Source organism: Apostichopus japonicus, chromosome 20 (assembly GCF_037975245.1).
Source record: "Apostichopus japonicus isolate 1M-3 chromosome 20, ASM3797524v1, whole genome shotgun sequence".
NCBI classification, from domain to species: domain Eukaryota; kingdom Metazoa; phylum Echinodermata; class Holothuroidea; order Aspidochirotida; family Stichopodidae; genus Apostichopus; species Apostichopus japonicus.
The window spans coordinates 17,844,791-17,864,439 of NC_092580.1; the positions used below are offsets into that span (position 1 = coordinate 17,844,791).

Here is a 19,649-nt window from a genome sequence, read left to right on the forward strand (position 1 = left end):
TGAATTTCATGAGGTCTGTGAAATTCACTTTGGAGCCAGAATTGTATACCTTTAACAAGTTAATAAAACACTGAATGATCACAAAGGAACTATTTCTAAGCAAAGAAAAACAGTGAAAAGAACAAGATGATAAAATATTGTACAACTAATTTGGTACTATGCCTAAAATGTTACCTTGAAGGTAATCATGGATGCCATGTTAGTACAAACACTCCCTTGAGTTAGTGTGTATAACTGCATATGCCTACATATAGTTTATGACAGAAATATTGATTCAAAACCTGCCAAAATAATCACCAGTCTGTGCCATCCTGTCCAGTACTGTTGTTTTGAAAGAGGCATAGGTGGTATGGCCCTGAGGAAACATAATTGAACACTGACAAGTATTGGCGATGGGTGAAACCTCCTCAGGACGTAAGGTGTTAACAGCAATTGTTAGCTTCTGGTCAGAGGAGAATGAAGGGCTGCCAGTTGCAAACTTTGCAAGAATATGTGCGTCTGTGTCATCTAAAAAATAGAACATATATTTTTTGTTATGAACCAATGGGAATCATAAATACATTTTATTGATCAGGCTATGATAAGTATATTTTTGTGAATACTATACAATCATAAACCCCAAAATGTTTAGTGGTTCCAATGCCATAAAATATTAAAGAGTGTTATCATTAGCCTTTTTGCAAAGTTTTCAATACTGTAAGCTAATATGCATGATATTGCTAATGAAACCAATAGGTCCACACGACACCTATACAACATGATGCATCTGCCTGTCAAGACTGGCAAGCTGTCACATGTTTACACACAACAGTGAGGTAGTCAATTCAAGTCAAGCACATTCACCAGACAACTCTTAAGACATAACAAGCAACATAATGTACGAGGAATAAGATTAATCCAACTTGGGACTGTTAAGATAACATTGTTAAAAGTTTTTCAGTGTTTGACCCCTATTGGCCTCATATGAGCTTTGACCACTTTCAAAATCAATAGGAATCATCTACTCAATATGGCTAACAAATGTACCAAGTAAGATATTAATCCAACTTGGGACTGCTGAGATAACGTGGTTACAAGCTTGGCGTCACACACACACATGACACACACACACAGGTGTACATTACATTCAGTCAGAGGACTTCATTTAAATTACCTTTATCCTAACCTCATAGACCCTCACATTGACAAAACCCTAACCTTTGTTTGTCTTCCAAGGACTTCAAATTCCTTTGTTCAAGTCCTCGGACGTTATGACCCTACATGTCCATACACACACACACATTCATGCATACAGGTGGGTTTTACACTATGTCTGAGGACTCCATTGTAATTTGCTTTGTCCGCGCCCTAACCTGACAATACCCTAACCATTGTTCGAACGTCCTAAGACCTTTTGTTTCTATTGAATTTGTCTTCCGAGGACTTGGAATTCCTTTGTTCAAGTCCTCGGACCTGCTGCAAAACACGTCCACACACGCCAACATAAAATGAACATAAAATGTTTTAATATATATATTATATAAAAATATTTCAAATTCTGATGAAAATATACAGGTATATCATGCTTGATGTATGACAAATGACACTCTGGCTATTTTGTGGTATAGATCATCCGTATTGATTATTCTGTTGTCATGAGTATTAAAGGCATGGGTATAATATGTAATAATAAGTATTTGTATGAATCAATAAGTAATTAATATCATAAGTATTTCCAAGTTGGCAATATAAAAGCCATCAGACAGTCTGTTTATACAAATTTCTCATAAAAAGCTATTGCAACACATCATTGTTTTAAACCTTGCATTTCATATAATTTTGAATATGAATGTATTTGACCAGAAAACCAAAAGATTTAGTGGTTCCAATGCCATTGGTGAAATTTTATTAGTTATCTGACATACCTGAACATTGGAGACAGGTGAGGAATTCCATTGTCATGTGCCAATGAACATCTCATCATCTATCACCATACCAAGGATGAAGCTGATCAGACATACATTCGCAAAGATATTGACATTTTAGCCCGCCCGCTAACAATTATTCATGTCATAGACAACTACTGTACAGGGCATATCTTGGGACATCTACCAGTTCAAGTTGACATAAATTCAATATACTTCTTTTATGTTTACAGGCCATTCTGATAAATTTAGCATTAATAATGCATTCATGAATATTAATGAGGATCTCTCATCAATGATCATCTAACATCACACGACAAAGTATGAAGTAAATTGGACATGCAATTGCAAAATACTGACATTTTAAGAATTTGACTGTCCTGCCACTCATTAATATTCATGTCAAGGAAAACAAAAAAATAGGGCACATCTAATCATGGAGCATCTAACAATTCAATATGACAGTAGTTCATCATATTGTTTCTACAATTCCATGTTTACAAACTACTTTGAGGGATTAAGCATTTAGCCCCACCCACTCACGAATATTAATATATAATACAAACATACCGACAGGGTTGCAGAGGTTACTCGGCCTTTGGCATTGCAACCAAAAATGTAGTCTGCACATGTAGCGAGCTTGAATTTTCAGACCAAAATAACTGAGCCTTACGATATGTTGGAAGTGTCATAATTAGAGGTAATTAATTACCCAAATCTGTGAAGAAGCTGGATATAAAGCTGACAGTCCTCCGATACCCTTCAGACTCTGCAGGTCTGTCAAGCTTTTGCAAAGCTTCTTGCACCATGATCTTCAAATCCTTGGCCAAGATAGGTCTGATAGCCAAGAGATCTGCAAAGGCTTCTAGATCAACCATGTGGAGCTCTGGAATGCAATCCAAGAGACCCTTCTGCATGGCATCGATGGCATCCCTCCTTATCCCAATGGTATAATGGAACATGAGACAAAGAGCTATTTCATGTTTGTTTTCTATACCTGTACAAAACAATAGACAACTAATTAACTTATCAGCCTGTAATTGTGTACAATCTCATCTAACATAACCATGGTAGTCAGTGGCCCAATAAGGTCATTTTTTGAGTGGTGGGGATTTCTTTCTGATTTTTTATACATAATGTCTCTGGTGTACAGCTGACTTGCCCACTGTATTTTGGGGGGGGGGGGGTGGCAGTCATAATTAGCCCTGACCTACATTTTTAAAACTAGTGATAGTCATGCATGTACACTGTCTCTGTCATGAAAACCATAAACAGGACCTAACTTTGAAAATACAGGCTTCAATAAAATTCATAACATGTCAATTTCCTGGAACATATCTATGGACATATATTTCTGTCAAAACCACTGGATGTTCCAAGCTACACAACTTATACAAGGTCCTCCTTTGCATTACTTTGTGCTTTGTGCTTTTAAGCTCTTCCAATTACTTCATCAACTAAACCACTCTTTCATTGAATGATATTGCCCATGTATGCCAATCTAAAATTGGTACACTCACCTTCATTGCCTTTGCAGCTGGCCACCCACAGCTGTCAAGCCAGTGTGTTGGCTTGCTCTCATCAGACAACAGTTGCTGAAACATGTCCTCATCTGTCTCTTCCAATAGCTTTAAGGACAGGAAAAAAACAAATTAGGAAAAATGCATTAATATATTTTATCATATGAAATAGTCGAGAGCAAAATCATTTTGGTTAGGTATGTGGCCACTTTTGTGATGTCATCAGCTCACTTGCTGTGGAAAAGTCTTTGTTATTCATACCAATTTGAAATGGTATGCCAAAGTTTGTAACATTTTTATTACAAATGTATTTTACAACAGTTGTTACTTGGATATTCTATTTCCATGGATAATTTAAAATCATTAAATTAAGAAAAACGAAAGCTTGTGGATTCAATGTGCAATTGTGATGTCACAGATATTGCCTGATTCTGAATAATCATTACAAAGTTGAACATCAGTTTTCCTCTGGAATATTCTTTTAACTATCATCTGACAAATCATGCACACATAATAATTTGTTTTGGTGTATCAGCACATAAATGATCTCCAGCCATCCGAACCTATATGCATTCTACGTCACTGACTAGACACAAATTGGCTACATATAGTTGGAAAAGCAATAACTAAAGAATCACCATTCATGACACACTTTATACATGTTGAGAGTACAATAAACCTTTGTTTTGGTGCAATTGTATAACACTTATTACAAGTTAGAAATGAAGCTTACAAACCTTGTTTACACATTTTTTTTTTGAGGGGGGATTATAAGCATGGACTGCTAATTGTCACTAATTAATACTACACTACACTAATTAAATGTTCATTTTAAAAATAGCCAGTTAATGCAAAGTTTAACTACAAAATGGGGAATTCAACAATTTAGGACCTTTTGACCAATAATTGACTGATTTAACAAGAATGATCACAATGGCAAGGAATTTGAAGGTCATATGGATGTCACCAGCAGTCATTTTAGGTCAAATTACCAAACATTGTGCAATCCACATGAAATTTGGTAAATATATAATCAACATTTGGTTCCAAATTTTTTTTCCTACATGTATTACTCTCATTACCTCTGTTATGAAATCTTGGAGGCTCAAGTCGATGTCATTTTTATGCAGCTGTGCATAAATTTCTTCCTGTGTCTTCTTTAGTATGACTGCAATCACTGCCTTATGTAAGGGAATTTCTACTGACACTTCATTCAGAAGTGCAGTGCCAATCGCATTCCCCAACACCTGGTACATCCCTGAGAATGTGTGGAATTGATTGTTTGAAGGAAGCAGTTTTCCTGTAGGCGTTGATATAACTAGGTTTTTTTCCGGTGACTGGACCTCTTGAAAGAAGATACAAAAATGTTCACGGATAAGTCCTCCAGCATCAATGCCTTCTTCTCCTTCAAAGTGCAGTCTGATGGATCCACTCTTAGCATCAAACCTGCAATTCTTGAAGAAGGCAATGTTGTCATTAAATAGTTCATCTCAATGAACATACAGGTTGTTTGTAGGTTTGTTGTTGAAGTGAATGAGGGATATGAAGTCTTGTATCAGTGAAGCTGGATTCTTCAGTTTCCTACTTTGCTGGGAAGGATCATCCCCTGACGATGGCAGGACCTGACAGACTGACTGACTGACAGAACTGACTGATGGAGACAGAGTGGCTGAAATTAAAAATAAAAAGCTGAAAACTCAATATGATGTAGTTATGGCCCAGTTCCACTGAATGAGGGGTGGCGCCAGGATTTTCCCGAAGAGGGGGCCCGAGTTCCCCGGCGTGGGTGCCAAATTCCTCAACAAAACGTGTTATTGTACACATTGTATACGGTAAAGCATAAAGCCCCTATTTTTTCCGAGACGGGGGGGCACTCCGCTGCAGGGAGGGGCCTGTGCCCCCGATGGGCACCGCCCCTGCTGGATGACACTTTAACCCTGACCCATCCATATACACTGGTTGGATGCCTGACCATTCTAGCAATGAAGTAATTAATTATTTGATCAGATTATATTTATGATTAAGAAAATATCCAAAAGCATAAAACAAATCCTCCTAATTAATAAAGATGATCCCCAGTCCAATGAGTCCATTCTGCACTAGCTCAAGGGTTAGAGTATGTAAACTTCTAGTGGACATGATACAAAAATATATCCCTAACCAGATATGTGGCAAGGATATGGAATTTTATGAATTTGATTTTGAAGCCACATATACTCATCAGAGTGCAGAGTCATATGTGGATTTGTGCAAAAATTGAGAGAAAGAAAAAGCATATATATTATCAGAAGTAGCTGTTTTCAAATTGATACATTGCATGCACGCATACCTTCACATATCTCACAGTAATCTGTGTTAGATGAGTTAAGAAAGGTACACTGCGGGCAAGCTCTTGCTGTTGGAGGGGCACATTGTGCTGTGGATACTGATGATGTCAATGCTGATGTCCTTTGAGGGGCAGTGGACCCCAAAGCAGATCTAGATGATGAGGATGCATGTGCTAATGATGGTGGTGATGATGATGTTGATGGTCCTAAGAACGGGTCTGGCATGTCATTATCTTCCTCATCCTATGGATCAAGGAGCACCAGATATAAAACCAAAAGCAATCTTGGATTAAAATCTAGGACAACCCAACCCAACCTAAGAACAGTCAAATATTCAGTGCTTCTGCAGTGATTGACCAGTGTCTGCAATAAATTTAACTAATATCTCAGACCCTAGTCCGGACTGGAGTCCGGTTTTGAAGGGCTCTTACTCGGACCACAAGAACTCGAACCTCCCGGACTTGACAATTTTTGTCCGATTCCAGAATGAGTGCAGCAATATTTGACCTACAGATATATTTCCATTTACTCTGCTCCGAAAATACATTATATTAAAACTTCAAAATAACTCTGTGATGATCGACTGCCGTCCGTCTCGCATATACATTTGTTGCGCATCAAAACTATATGGTGGAGGGGCTAGATATTATTCCAATATGCACTTATGCAGTGTATATATATTGTGTGGTGTAAGCCAATCAAGCTACGTACATACGTACATCAGTACCAGGCATGCATGTGCATGATGTTTGACCTCATGATAAAGTTTGGGCTGCTCTGATCCTACATACATGTATACCTACTTATATGTATATATAATTCATGTCACATTGCATTCAGCATCAACCGGGCCAGTGGCGGCAGAACTGAGGGGGGAAGGAGGGGGACTTGGGGGGCTCATCACCTCAACGAAAAATGTAAGGGGGCTAAAGGTATATTTAGCCCCCCAATATTTGTCATGTGTATATATTTACATGTCACTTGTGCCGTGTTTACAGCACCCCAATCGGAGGAAACATTGCAAATTATCAGCGCACTTTGTGTGCAGTTATATATTACTTTCAGCTGGTATTGTTTTCGGATGTAATTTGTGCAAAATGTGTTGTTTTTAGCACCAATCACTGTAGGGGTGGAAGTCAGAGGGGGCCACAGCCCCGTCGGGAGGTGTAGCAAAGACAAAAGGCTAATTTGGATACCTCTCCCATTCACTTCATGATTAACGTCACCGAATCCTCTATCAAGGTAGTATCTGTAGATGTATAGGCCCTACAGGTGGACTGCATGCGAGACTGAAATGATCAGTCATGAATGTGACCCTAATATTATGTCATCGAAAACTCGGTATCCGATAGGTGTCATGGGCCCCGAAGTTGGTCCAGCTTCCCTAAGACCAAAATGTATTGCATCAGGCTACCGTCATCGACGTTTCCCATTTTGTCTCATGTCTGTAAATATATACATATAATTTCCCCCGAAAAAAAAGAAGTGTTTTACTTTTTGGCCAGTAATAATTTATAGGCCTAATATACATGATGCCACACCTATTTTGTTAAACAATGTGGCCAGGTAAAACTATAATGTAAATTTCTAACCACCCCCTCCAATGCCCAAACCCCCCCCCCCCCCATACTATGAATATGAGATTTCAAAATATAACCATTTGACATATGTAGGTAGGGAATACAGTTATCTATCTATATATAAATTTTGTCAAATTTAGCCAATTGACGACTAGCCAAAATGGTCACTTATTATGCTTAGTAAGCATACTACATAGCTAAGTCTAGATCTATGCCAAGTTTAGGTTTCAAATGTTAGGTATGTAATTTCTGTGATAAAATCATGCCTATCTGTTTAAATATACTTAATAATATATTTTTAATGTAGTTTATGACTAGTTGTAGGCTCTGATGTTCTTGCACATTGTCATAATGAGCAATTTGTAATGCTGGTTGTTACAAAATGATTGTAATACAGCACCTTCCCATGATGCTCTATTACACATTGTGGGTTTCTCGGGAGGTTAAAGTATAGTGAAACATCAGGTACATGACATTTGACATATTTCCTTAATTAAGCAATGTGACTAATGAAAATGTCTCTATTTTTGTCATTTTGTTTAATAAATATTTTTTTAATATTTTGCTATTTCATATTGGGGGATAGCTGACTATCCCATGATATAACAGCACCTATCCCATGCAAATTAACTTCCACGGCTAACTTAATTCCCAATTGCCCCTAAAATATGAAAGGAAATATACATACCGAGGTATCTACAGATATCCTTCTCTCTGGGCGCAGGTACATGGTTTTCTGAGCAAAAATGTCACAAACCTTGGCTCCAGACATTTTTTCTCCTTGTGCTAATCTTGGAACTACCAAGGTTTGCCCCTCAGGCTTTAGAATCTGAAAACTTTGAGACAAAATCCGGAATGTAAATATGCAAAAGTGGTTCTGATGCTATTATAATAAACTAACATATTGATCTAGACTTGTAATTATCAAAATGAGTTATTTCCGTGGGGATTGGGAAGTTAGAAGATATAGCTTCCCATCGACTGGTACAAAATTTGGTAAACAGTGTTTTAAAATGAATGTAAAATGAATGGGTGTCAAAATAACTGCCACTCCAGAAAAATCAACCGCCACTCACACATTCCTTGCCTATAACCCTGCATATTTCATATAATTTACCTCATGGAAGATCCATCATTCAGTCTATCAGCAAAAGCATCTTGCAGCCTCCTTGTTACTTCTTCAGATTGCCATGACTTGCGGTAAAAGAACTTATCAATAATGCATCCTTTTTTATGCAGCCTTGCTCTGTTCTGTCCTCTAATTGTTGAGGATCTGTAGAGTAGAATATGTATGTACGTACATAACCTATATGTATATGCACCGGGGAGAAAAATCGGACCAAGATACCCTGGACCATATACCCGTCGGTAACCGACAAAATAATCCAAACGTATTAATTTGGCTAATTTTAGCCACGGTGTATATAGGCTAGCAGATTTATGCATGCATCACAAAATGGTCAATTTATACGCTACTTATAAGTAACTATTTGTGTCTAAGGCACTAACGTTAGGCATGCCAGTGTTCTCCACAGATATACAAGAACATTTTGCAAAAAATACCTCCTAGCTAGATCACGGGAAATGACACTTAATTCCCAGGCCTTGCTTCGAAACCTTTTTTATTTAGAAATCTCATGTGTACATCGTGCAAGGCATCATGTAGATACCGTAGGCATACATACTAGTGCACCATATACAGTTTACTATTACATTATTTGTGTATTGTATCTGTAACATTAAGTTAGTTTATGGACAAACATCGCGGAATTGGATACCGTTTAAACATTAAACGAACGTTCATTTGTACCGTTTAAACGGATAGAAAATTAAACAGAAATTGACAGTCCTAATACATGAGAGATCATTTCTCTTCTTAGCAAATCAACAGAAACTCAGTGGAATGATGAAAATTTGGTACTTAGGAAAAAAATGTGCAATAACTGATAACAAACATCTTATTAAACATTCTGGAACATTTCAAATTTTCAGGGGGCAGATTATTTTTGGGGGCATGATTTTTTTAGGGGCCGTAACTATTTCTGTGAGTGGCAATTTTCACTTGGGTGGGCCGCCCCCTAAAACCCCTCGTGGAGAACACTGCATGCATATAATTGCTATAATAAAACCAAAAGGTTTTGTGATTCCTTGCTTGAATTGAAAATTCTGATGATGAAATTGCTTTTAACTCCTTTCTGTCCAAATTATATATTTTAGGTTTCCCCTACTCTGAGAAACCTACATACAACAATGATATGGGTGACCTACATACCAACTATGAGTTTCATCCATGTTTCCCCTATAGAGTTAGCCTGATTACAAGGTTTTCAGCAATTGAACTGTGTTGACATCCTATGAAATCAACATGGTTCGTCTACTCAATATGGGTGACCTACATAACTACTATGAGTTTCATAAAGTTTCCCATATAGAGTTAGCCCGATTACAAGGTTTTCAGCAATTGACCCGTGCTTACCTCAAGTGACCTTTAACCTCTTATAAAATCAATAGGATTCATCTCCCCAATATGGGTGACCTACATACTAACTACGAGTTTCATCCAGGTTTCCTCTACTGAGCTAGCCCGATTACAAGGTTTTCAGCAAATTACCCATGTTAACCTCAAATGACCTTTGAACTCTTATAAATCCATAGGGTTCACCTACTCTACTAATATGGGTAACATTTGTACCAAGCGTAAGAATAATCCCACTTGGGACTGCTAAGATAACCTGGTTACAAGCTTGGCATCACACACACACATGACTCACACAGGTGTACATTACATTCAGTGCGAGGACTTCATTGAAATTTCCTTTATCCTAACCGAATAGACCGTAAAATTGACAATACCCTAACCTTTGTCTTCTGATGACTTGAAAGTTGAAAATCACAAATGTGTATTTCTTCTAAGAACTTCCTTTGTTCAAGTCCTCGGACATTATTACCCTACATGTACGCACATACCAACATGATTGCATAGATTCACTGTGGCCAAGGCAAGTATGTCGCCCACTTTTTGAATTGTCAGAGTCATGTTTTGTAGGGTCTGATATATGTGATGATTATCTAAGTATTTGCCAAGGTTGTTAAATTGATCTTGGAAATGTAAATATTTCTGAATAATACTGCCAAATTAATGTGCAAGGACTTGGAAAAAATCCCCACCCCCCACCCCCTCCACTGTGGGCCCTGATGTAGTCTGCCTGTGTCACTATCAAAAATAAATCATACCATGTTTAAAACCCTTATGAAAAATTGAGCACTCAGGAATTTACATAATAATCTATAATAATTTGTTACTTAGGCATATGTGCACAGTGAAATTTAGTGTGATTCAACATTGAAGGAAGGTCAAACTTACTCATTTGGGGTCAAAAGGAGGACAACATCAATAGCTTTCCCAGCTGATGCCTGTTGCGTATATGGGCGATACCTTTGATTAGTCCCTCTGCTAGATGATCCTCTCCTAGCCGGAGCCTGCCCATGTCCTTGCCCTCGACCACCAAAACGGAACAGGTTCCGCATTTCCTCATGGGCAGTCTGAAACATATTCCTACAATGAATGTCAAAAGAGCATTATGTAAATTAAAAAAACTATGAAAGGTATTTCATGTGTCACTTAATTGTCAACAATGTTTTTTTGTAGTTAACCATTTGGGGAAATAATTTCTTTTCCATTTTCATTTGCAAGATTACTGCCTAGCATGTAATTATGTCATTTGTGAAACCTGATAAGATAATGTCTCTTTCTGATAACTGTCTTGTCACATATTATATTAATGAGTGTAGAATATATTGAATTATATTATATATAATATTTTGAATTCATAACCCTTATTAAGTATCTTCCTGATCGATTTAGCATTTTTCTCACAAACTGTTTCAAAGTTATGTTGACCCACATGCATAGTGCATGTAGATTCAGCCCTACATGAATTTGGTATCAGTTATATTCTTGTACAGGTCAAAATTTGTCCTGTGCATACATGCACATTTTGTGTCTACATGCGTGCATCATGCACAGAGGTGAAGACCTACATGTACCATTTGCCCACATGTAAACGATGAAATACAAAACAAGGAAACAAAATTGCATCCATGGCTTTCTCTTTCAGGGTACAAATACAATCGTCCTAAAGTGTGAAAGTCTATTAAAGTTTAATCTAAAAAAAATAATAATGTAAGTATAATAACTTTGATACAATTTAAGTAACATTTCATTTTCTTCTTGGCCTTTTAAAATTTATTTTCATTTAATAATGAGTCTGATGGCTTGGTCATAAATTGGGACCCTGATTCAGTTTTGCTTTCCTATTTTGAGAAGAATTTTCTTGAAAAGCTGATTTTTTTGGCCTATCCTAAATGTGATTTTGTGCTTCCGCCTCTACAAAGACCTAGGGCCCTGTAGGGGCCTAGCCTAGGCCTAACTTAGTAATTACAGTATGTTACACAAACCTTAATCATACTAGTTATATGAAGGTTTGTGTAATGTACGGTAATTAGGTCATGGACTAGCACTAGCATAGGCTAACTGGTTAGGCTATATATCACTTTACCATAGCTAGCCTAGGCTTATAGGGCTAGGCCTAGCCTAGGGGCCCCTAAGACAAGTTAGTACTAACACTGCAGTTGGGCTAACTCTCCAGTACAGTTATGCAATTTGTTAGGCTAAGCCTACCTGTTAGTGTTTGTTGGACGCTCTCGATCTCCCACCACTCTCATTACTTGTCTTGCGACAGGCTCAGCAAGCCTATTTACTAAGGAAGAAAACTCGCTTTCCGTAAAGTTATTCGACATGTTGCAAGCACTGAGTGTTATAGGTCAGTGGTTGAAAGGTTCGATAGTATATTGCGGACAGATATAAACGTAGCTTTTGCCCTATTCTTCTATTGCAGTACAGTGTAGGTATATACTGAAGCACTAGTATAGTACTATACTAGTGCTGCCCATGCACCTCTGAAAACTGTGACTGTTAAAGGTGAGCACACTCCCTGGGTCACTGATGAGTTCATCTCGATGACCTGGGAGAGGGATCACCTGAAGAAGGTCGCTGAGAAACATGGTTCACTGGACACTTGGGCCAGGTACAAAAAATGTAGAAACAAACTCAATAATCTGGCTTCCCAACTAAAATGTGAGTACTTCAAAACCAAAATTGAGGACACTAAAAATGACTCCTCTAAATTATGGTCTACCCTTAAAGAAGCAATGCATAGTAGCAAACACCATAACATTGCTAGCATAGTTGATAATGGTATTGTTGTTAATGACAAGTGTGAAATTGCTAATGTCTTCAACAATTTTTTCGCTAACATTGGAAGTGAGCTAGCTAGTAAATTCGATTCTAGACCCCACACTCCTTCCACAAATGATACTTTATGTAATTTCCGGTTCCAGACAGTTAGCATTGACTCGATTGAGAAGCAACTAAAGGGCCTGTCTGCCGGGAAAGCCACTGGCCTTGACAACATAAGTGCTCGTTTGTTGAGGCTATCTGCCTCCCATATTGCTCCTTCTCTTACTTATATCATCAACTTCTCACTCTCTCATGGGGTTTTCCCTTCTGACTGGAAGACTGCCAAGGTCTCACCAGTTTTCAAAGATGGGACACGCAGTCAGGTCGACAATTATAGACCTATTTCAGTTCTGCCAGTTGTGTCAAAAATCTTGGAAAGAGTTGTTCATGATCAACTGTATCAGTATCTAACTAGTAACAAGATCCTTAACAAATGGCAATCAGGCTTCAGACCTGGTTACTCCACTACTACGGCTCTCAGCTATGTGGTTGATGATATTTTGTCAAACATGGACGGTGCCTGTGGAAGAAAGAACTACACTGGCATCTTGTTCCTTGACTTTAAAAAAGCTTTTGATACAGTTGATCATGACATCTTGCTTGACAAACTTCAGTCATATGGAGTTGTTGACTCTGCATTGGATTGGTTCGGCTCTTATCTTGCGGGCAGATACCAAATTGTTCAGATTGAGAACCAGTATTCAGATATGATGGGAATTGCATTTGGCGTTCCACAGGGATCTATCATTGGGCCATTACTATTCTCTATATACATAAATGATCTTCCATCTGCCACAAGTGAAAGCCAGGCAATTTTATATGCAGATGACACAGCTGTTATTTATAGCTCTGAGAAAATAAGTGAAATACAGCAGGTTCTCTCTACAGATCTTATTCTGATTGGCAAGTGGCTGGTCAAAAACAATTTGACTTTGAATGTAAAAAAGACCAAAAGTATGCTTTTTGGCACACCAACCATGATGAAGAGAGCTGACCCTCTCATTCTCCATTATGACTCACATGATATAGAACAGGTTCATGTTTTTAGGTACCTTGGGGTGCTTTTGGACAGTACCTTAACTTTCAAAGACCATTTATCTATGATTTGCAAGAAAATATCCTGCCGTCTTGGGATACTTGGGAGGGTTAAGAAGTATCTTCCACACAAATACAGGATTATGGTGTACAATAGTTTGATAAGCCCCCACTTTGATTATGCTAGTTGTACCTGGTCTAACACCTGTGCCAAGTATAAAAAATGTCTGGTATCTCTGCAAGGAAGAGCTGGTCGAATTATTCTAGATCTTCCTAGGACTGCACCTACAGCTGATGTTCTCTCAGCTCTATCCTGGATCCCTATAGAGCAAAGATGGAATTATCACCGTCAGGTTTTTATGCATAAAATCCACATAGCAGCTGCTCCTGACTATCTCTGTGACAAGTATGCCCATGTCTCCTCGAGTGAATCTGCCACAAGAGCTTCTACCTCTGGTGGTTTCTGCCTTCCACATTCCAACACTATTTGGGGGAGACGTCGTCAAACTTGCCATGGGGTTAATCAATGGAATGCACTGCCTCGGCATATTCGTATGTGCAATAACACTGATACCTTTAAAAATAAACTAAAATGTGCAATTAAAAATGGCCTGGCTTTCTGGAATCTTTGAAATCGAATTAGATTTTTATTTTTATATATATATATTTTTTATTTTTTTATTTTTATTTTTTTATATTTTTTATATTTTTATATCTATATCTTCTGTATTTATTTATGTGTTCTGTTTGTTATATTTTGTATGTTTTATATGTGCAGGGATCCTGGGGAGAACACTGGTTTACCAGTGACAGGACCCCTGGTTACGAATAAAGTTAATAAAAAAATAAAAAAAAAATACTATACAAGTCCTTTTGCCCGCACTCCGTCGAAAAAGTTTATCAACATTACCGATCGTACACATGGTGCTCGCAAACGCGATTTGCATAACGGCTCCTCCCACTCGCGTGCCACTCACACTTTTATAATCTATATATATTACCGCGCCGAACATGACAAAATAGTATATAATATATAAAGGTTATAACGAACAATATATATATGTTATGCGATATATATATATGATATGCAATATATATAGGTTATGCATAACGTATATATATGAAGAACAAACATAAGTCATATATATTACTGCATAACCAATATATATTACTTGTTATAATCAATATATATGGTATATAATATTGTCACATATGGCACTTCATATATATCCTTCTTTATTGAGATTCATCATTATGCCTTGGCTATTATAATGTGAAAAACAAGTGTTCATGGTTTGTACAAATACTCCTTGTCACATATGAATTAAATGATTTACTTTGTAAGATTGTTATGATTTAAGCTAATGGCCTAAACTTACATTTAAGTATAAGGCCCGTTGACATACTATGCTGTAGACCGATGTGATAGAAACATGAGCTACTGTGCTACAAAACTCGTCTAGGCCTATTCCAATTGTGTGTAATTAACTTTACAATTCTCAATATGATATTGGGAAATATCAAATTGGTACTGCCAAGAAAGCTGGAACACATCACATGACAGTCCATGCATGGTACCCAGGTGCCCTTTGATGTAGTTCTTCTAGCCTATAAATAGGCTTTCTATGGTTGTGACAAATAGCTTGATTCAAGCTATAGCAGACAATTGCAGCATTACTTTCTAATGTACAGTACTGTATACTGTGATGGCATCCTGATACATGTTATGTCAGAAACAAAATGCACTAAACGTTTTTTTTACTTCTTCAGTACTAAATGATGGAAAATTGTAGTGTTAATGATGTCAGTTCTAGAAAAATCCAAGTAATTTGATGTTCCCAGTAACATTCATACCCAAATATGTAGAATATCATAGACTTGTCACAAGTCATCAAAAGATGAATACATGTTGGTCAAATGACACCAAAGGTTAAGAAGCATTCTGTTGTAGGATCTTAGTGTATTCTAGCACACTGAAATCAACCAATTGAATCATTCAGTTGAAACTAGTGCTGTTTTACAATATGTTGGATTCACAAAAGTGATGTCCGAAACACACGGTGATGTCCGAAACATACTTTTAAGGTTATTTTGCTATAATATTTGGTAAAGATGGAAAAAGTTTTGAGTAGTGCAGTATGTATGTTTGTAACAATAGAACTTGTCATAATATATGAAGTACTCATCTATTGAGTCTTTTTTTCAAGCAACATAAAGCAATATTAATAAAAACTTGTTTCGGACATCACTTGTGTTTCGGACATCACACACATGGACGGAAAATTGAAATGGTTATAAAATCAAAACGGATGAGTGGAAATGTGTCATGTACATACTGTAGTTGAGGGAGTACTTATGCTTTAATTAGAGTAACAAAACAGTCTTGTGAGTTTTAACATACTTCATATATTAGTTGCTTCATGTCGGTTCGGACATCACCAAAATAAGGACGGAAACATTTTGCATGTTGTTTAACTTTATCATGTAGTAAAATGTGGCTGAATGGACATGCATCTGATATATATTTTATTTGACACAACTATGACAGTATTGAAAAGGCACACCACTTTCAACATTTGTTACTTAACCCCAAACTATGCCACTCATAAATTGGTGTATAAATGTGGACGGAAAAAGTGATGTCCGAAACACTGCCAGTTTCACAATAATTAGCAAATTCATCGATGAAATTTTCTGAAATATTTATGAGAGGGAACCTATAGCCACAAAGTTCAATCATGACAAAATTTGGAGTAATCCTCTTTTGGAGTTGAGAATAGATCAAAGTACAAATTGTGCAGTTTGAAAATGGCAACACTTTCCGTCCACATTTCGGCACTTCTGGGAGTCCTAGGCCTAGAGCATATATATATGCATATCTCAGGAAATTGTCTATGCTATGGTATAGGTACAGCTAGGTGGACTCTCTCCATGGGGAATATTTGTATCTCTAGAATCTCTAATTATTTTGTCACAATGCTCCATATGCCATTCATGCTAATTTGGGCGCTTTAACGTGAACAGACCCTCGTATCATTCATGGTTAGGGCAGGCCCGGTAACAGCTGTTTGTAACGTTAGGCAACTTAGGGTTGTTCGTAGACTTATGACTAACTCTGAACATCCATGAAGCCGATGATCTAGGCTTAAAGTTAGTCTTTCTAACCAGAAAAGTATAACTTAACATGTATAACTAACTTAACATGTTTCAAACGAATACAACATTAAACTTACATGGAAAAACACACGCCGAAATACAAATGCATCACTGATGGCGTTCCTAATCCTACTGGCTATGCACACGTACGTACTTACTTCAATGACTGACTGTTCGGTAAGTGGAATATATCATGCGCTATGCGCTACTGTATAATGTTGCATGTGCAGCGTGCACTGTGATGTGGCAGTTAACGCCTCTCCGTGGTATTGTTCAGCGTTATTGTGTTGGAGTTCTCTCTTCATACCCTGCTCGTGCCCAGGCTTGGGTTTGGGTAAATATATTCTTTACACTTCAATACTCGTGTGTGTTTTTTCGTCGTTCATCGCCTGGCGTAGACTAATCTGTTACGACAGATTAAATAATCTGTTACGACAGATTAAGTAATCTGTTACGACAGATTAAATAATCTGTTACGACAGATTAAATAATCTGTTATGACAGATTAAGTAATCTGTTACGACAGATTAAATAATCTGTTACGACAGATTAAATAATCTGTTACGACAGATTAAATAATCTGTTACGACAGATTAAATAATCTGTTACGACAGATTAAATAATCTGTTATGACAGATTAATTCTTTGGTTGGATTTTTTTTTTTAACTTGTCATTTTTTTTTTTTACTTATCAATTTTTCACTTGATTTTTTTTTTTTTTACTTGAATTTTTTTTTCACTAAATAAAGAAAAACAACTCATGACTATGGATCAACGGAAAAGTCAAACAAGCCTCCGCAAATCAAGTTATGATCACAGAGCAATGCTATTGGTCAAAAGGATAGATGCAATCTTGGTGTTTAAAAAGACATTTGCCCCTTGTTATTGGACATCTTTTACAGGAAAGGGACACGTCTTATCTGAGCTGTTGATGAGGTTATTAAATTGCATGGATACAATATTTTCACCTAAACTAATTCATGGGTTAATTGTACAAGCATTCTTTGCAGTTCATCATGAGACACGTATCCTGGATTTTCTAACCCGGGGGCACTAATTACTTTCTAATCGGAGCGCCACCATCGGCAGCGTACAAGAATATTTCTGGTTTTGATACCCCCCAGATCACCGGGTTTGAAAATGACCAACCAGATGTACACTTTTGCCTGAGAACCAAGTATTTCCTAATAGTTTTTTTTTTTTTTTTCATCCGTAGCCTCTTTGAAGATTGTCATCAGTCACGCATCATGTTCGACCTCATCGCATCTCCTGTGGATCATTACCCTTCAAAACCCTTCAGCCCCACTTTTCAAGGTGTTAATCCTATTATTTGTTCAGAATTTGAAAATATTTCTCGTGAATAAATTCACTTCAAAACATACCTGAAATGTTGCACAAAATTTCATCTATGGACAACCAATACAGAAAAACCTCCTTCAACCCCTAACAAACTGGTCAAAATTGCACGAGTAGAGGGAAGTATGATGAAGAATGTTGGTCAGGGAATTTTCGAAAATTCAGACACTATTTATTTCAATTTATTGGTGTGCAAATATTAAAACCTCTTATAACGGATACTATAAAAAAGATGGGATCAATATCAAGAAATGATCCCCCCCCCCCCCCGTATACGCGCCTAATCATTCTAAATTCTGTGAGATATTCCCAACTTGTTCTCTCATTGCAAAGCATCACTTTATGATCCATTATCCTACTTGTTTGTGGTTAATGGGTCCACTTATCCATGTTTGGTGCATTAAGCATAAAACTGAACATGATTATTCCTGTCAAATTGCTGATAATTGTCAAAAGTTTAAGAACATCTGTAAAACTGTGACAGGAAGACAACAAATCAATCAAATGTTGTACCATTTCAATTCAAAACAGTCGCTCGGGACTTTTCATGTTGGAGCATGGTTCAGAGAAAACGATATCAAGTTATCATTGGAGTGTACAGAATGTGTTGTCTCAAAAGTGCCAGATGCCACACTGCTTACGTAAGTGTTTGATGTAAACTGGGTGAACCTTGGTGAGACTGAATTGTCACCATGTGCTTTGTTATGACATAGACGACATGACGTCATTTGGCCAGTATACTTAGGTATAACAAATACTGATTCATAAGGATTTTTTTTTATGTTGTTCTAGTTGTTTGGAACACACTGTATTACTAAACATTGTCTCTTCAGTGGATTTGCTGTGAAAGAGGCAAAACCTCAGCAGACTGCTGTTGATCGACTTCAAACCACTCTCATTACTGAGGAGTCAATCAAGATCTGATCATCACAGTTATGTCTGTCCAAGGCATGTAAAGTGTTCAGTAAATTGATTGCACTTCTTAGAAGTGCACTACTTATGCCTCAGTCAATGTTGGTTTATATCAATTGTTTATATCCATAGACAATGGTTAACATGTTTATTGAGATAAAAAGTTGTTAAAGAACAACCCTGTAATTAGTAATGTGATTACTTACAGCCCAAGCATGTGTTTAAACATCTCATTATTTTGGTCACTATAATTGACTTGCGATTGGCTTTCATGCAATTCACTTTTTGAGACAAAGGAATAATTTAAATTTTAGACTCATGATGTGAAAATATTATGATCTGACTTTACCTTCATTCAAAAGATTTAAGTTTTACAGTCAGGTTGATCTCAAATGTGCCAGCAAATGTAATTTGTTAAAACTTTATATGAGACAAGCTTTTGTTCATTCTTGTTTGATAAATAGTTTGCTATATTTTCTGTTAACGTTTCATCTGTACAGCTGATGCTTTCAAGATAAATAAAACCTGAATCATTGAAACTTTCTATTTTTATTTTTTGC

General features: G+C 37.1%; 1 protein-coding gene across 2 annotated transcripts in view; it reads right to left on the reverse strand.

Moving 5' to 3' along the window:
- LOC139960930 (uncharacterized) overlaps nt 1–19,233 on the reverse strand; it is a 54,782-nt gene extending 35,549 nt beyond the window's left edge. Inside the window, exons 1-8 of one of the 2 annotated variants that reach the window (XM_071959641.1) lie at nt 16,899–19,233; nt 10,696–10,887; nt 8,449–8,604; nt 8,020–8,167; nt 5,754–5,994; nt 4,507–5,093; nt 3,425–3,532; nt 2,864–2,901 (exon numbers count right to left, since the gene is read on the reverse strand). In XM_071959641.1, coding sequence (XP_071815742.1) covers nt 4,915–5,093; nt 5,754–5,994; nt 8,020–8,167; nt 8,449–8,604; nt 10,696–10,887; nt 16,899–16,930 — 948 coding nt within the window. In that variant the 5' untranslated portion in view covers nt 16,931–19,233 and the 3' untranslated portion in view covers nt 2,864–2,901; nt 3,425–3,532; nt 4,507–4,914. Of the gene's footprint in view, nt 1–297; nt 508–2,616; nt 2,902–3,424; nt 3,533–4,506; nt 5,094–5,753; nt 5,995–8,019; nt 8,168–8,448; nt 8,605–10,695; nt 10,888–16,898 lie in introns of those variants that run through there. The other variant, XM_071959640.1, reaches the window with a different exon arrangement.
- Between the last annotated feature and the right edge of the window lie 416 nt (nt 19,234–19,649).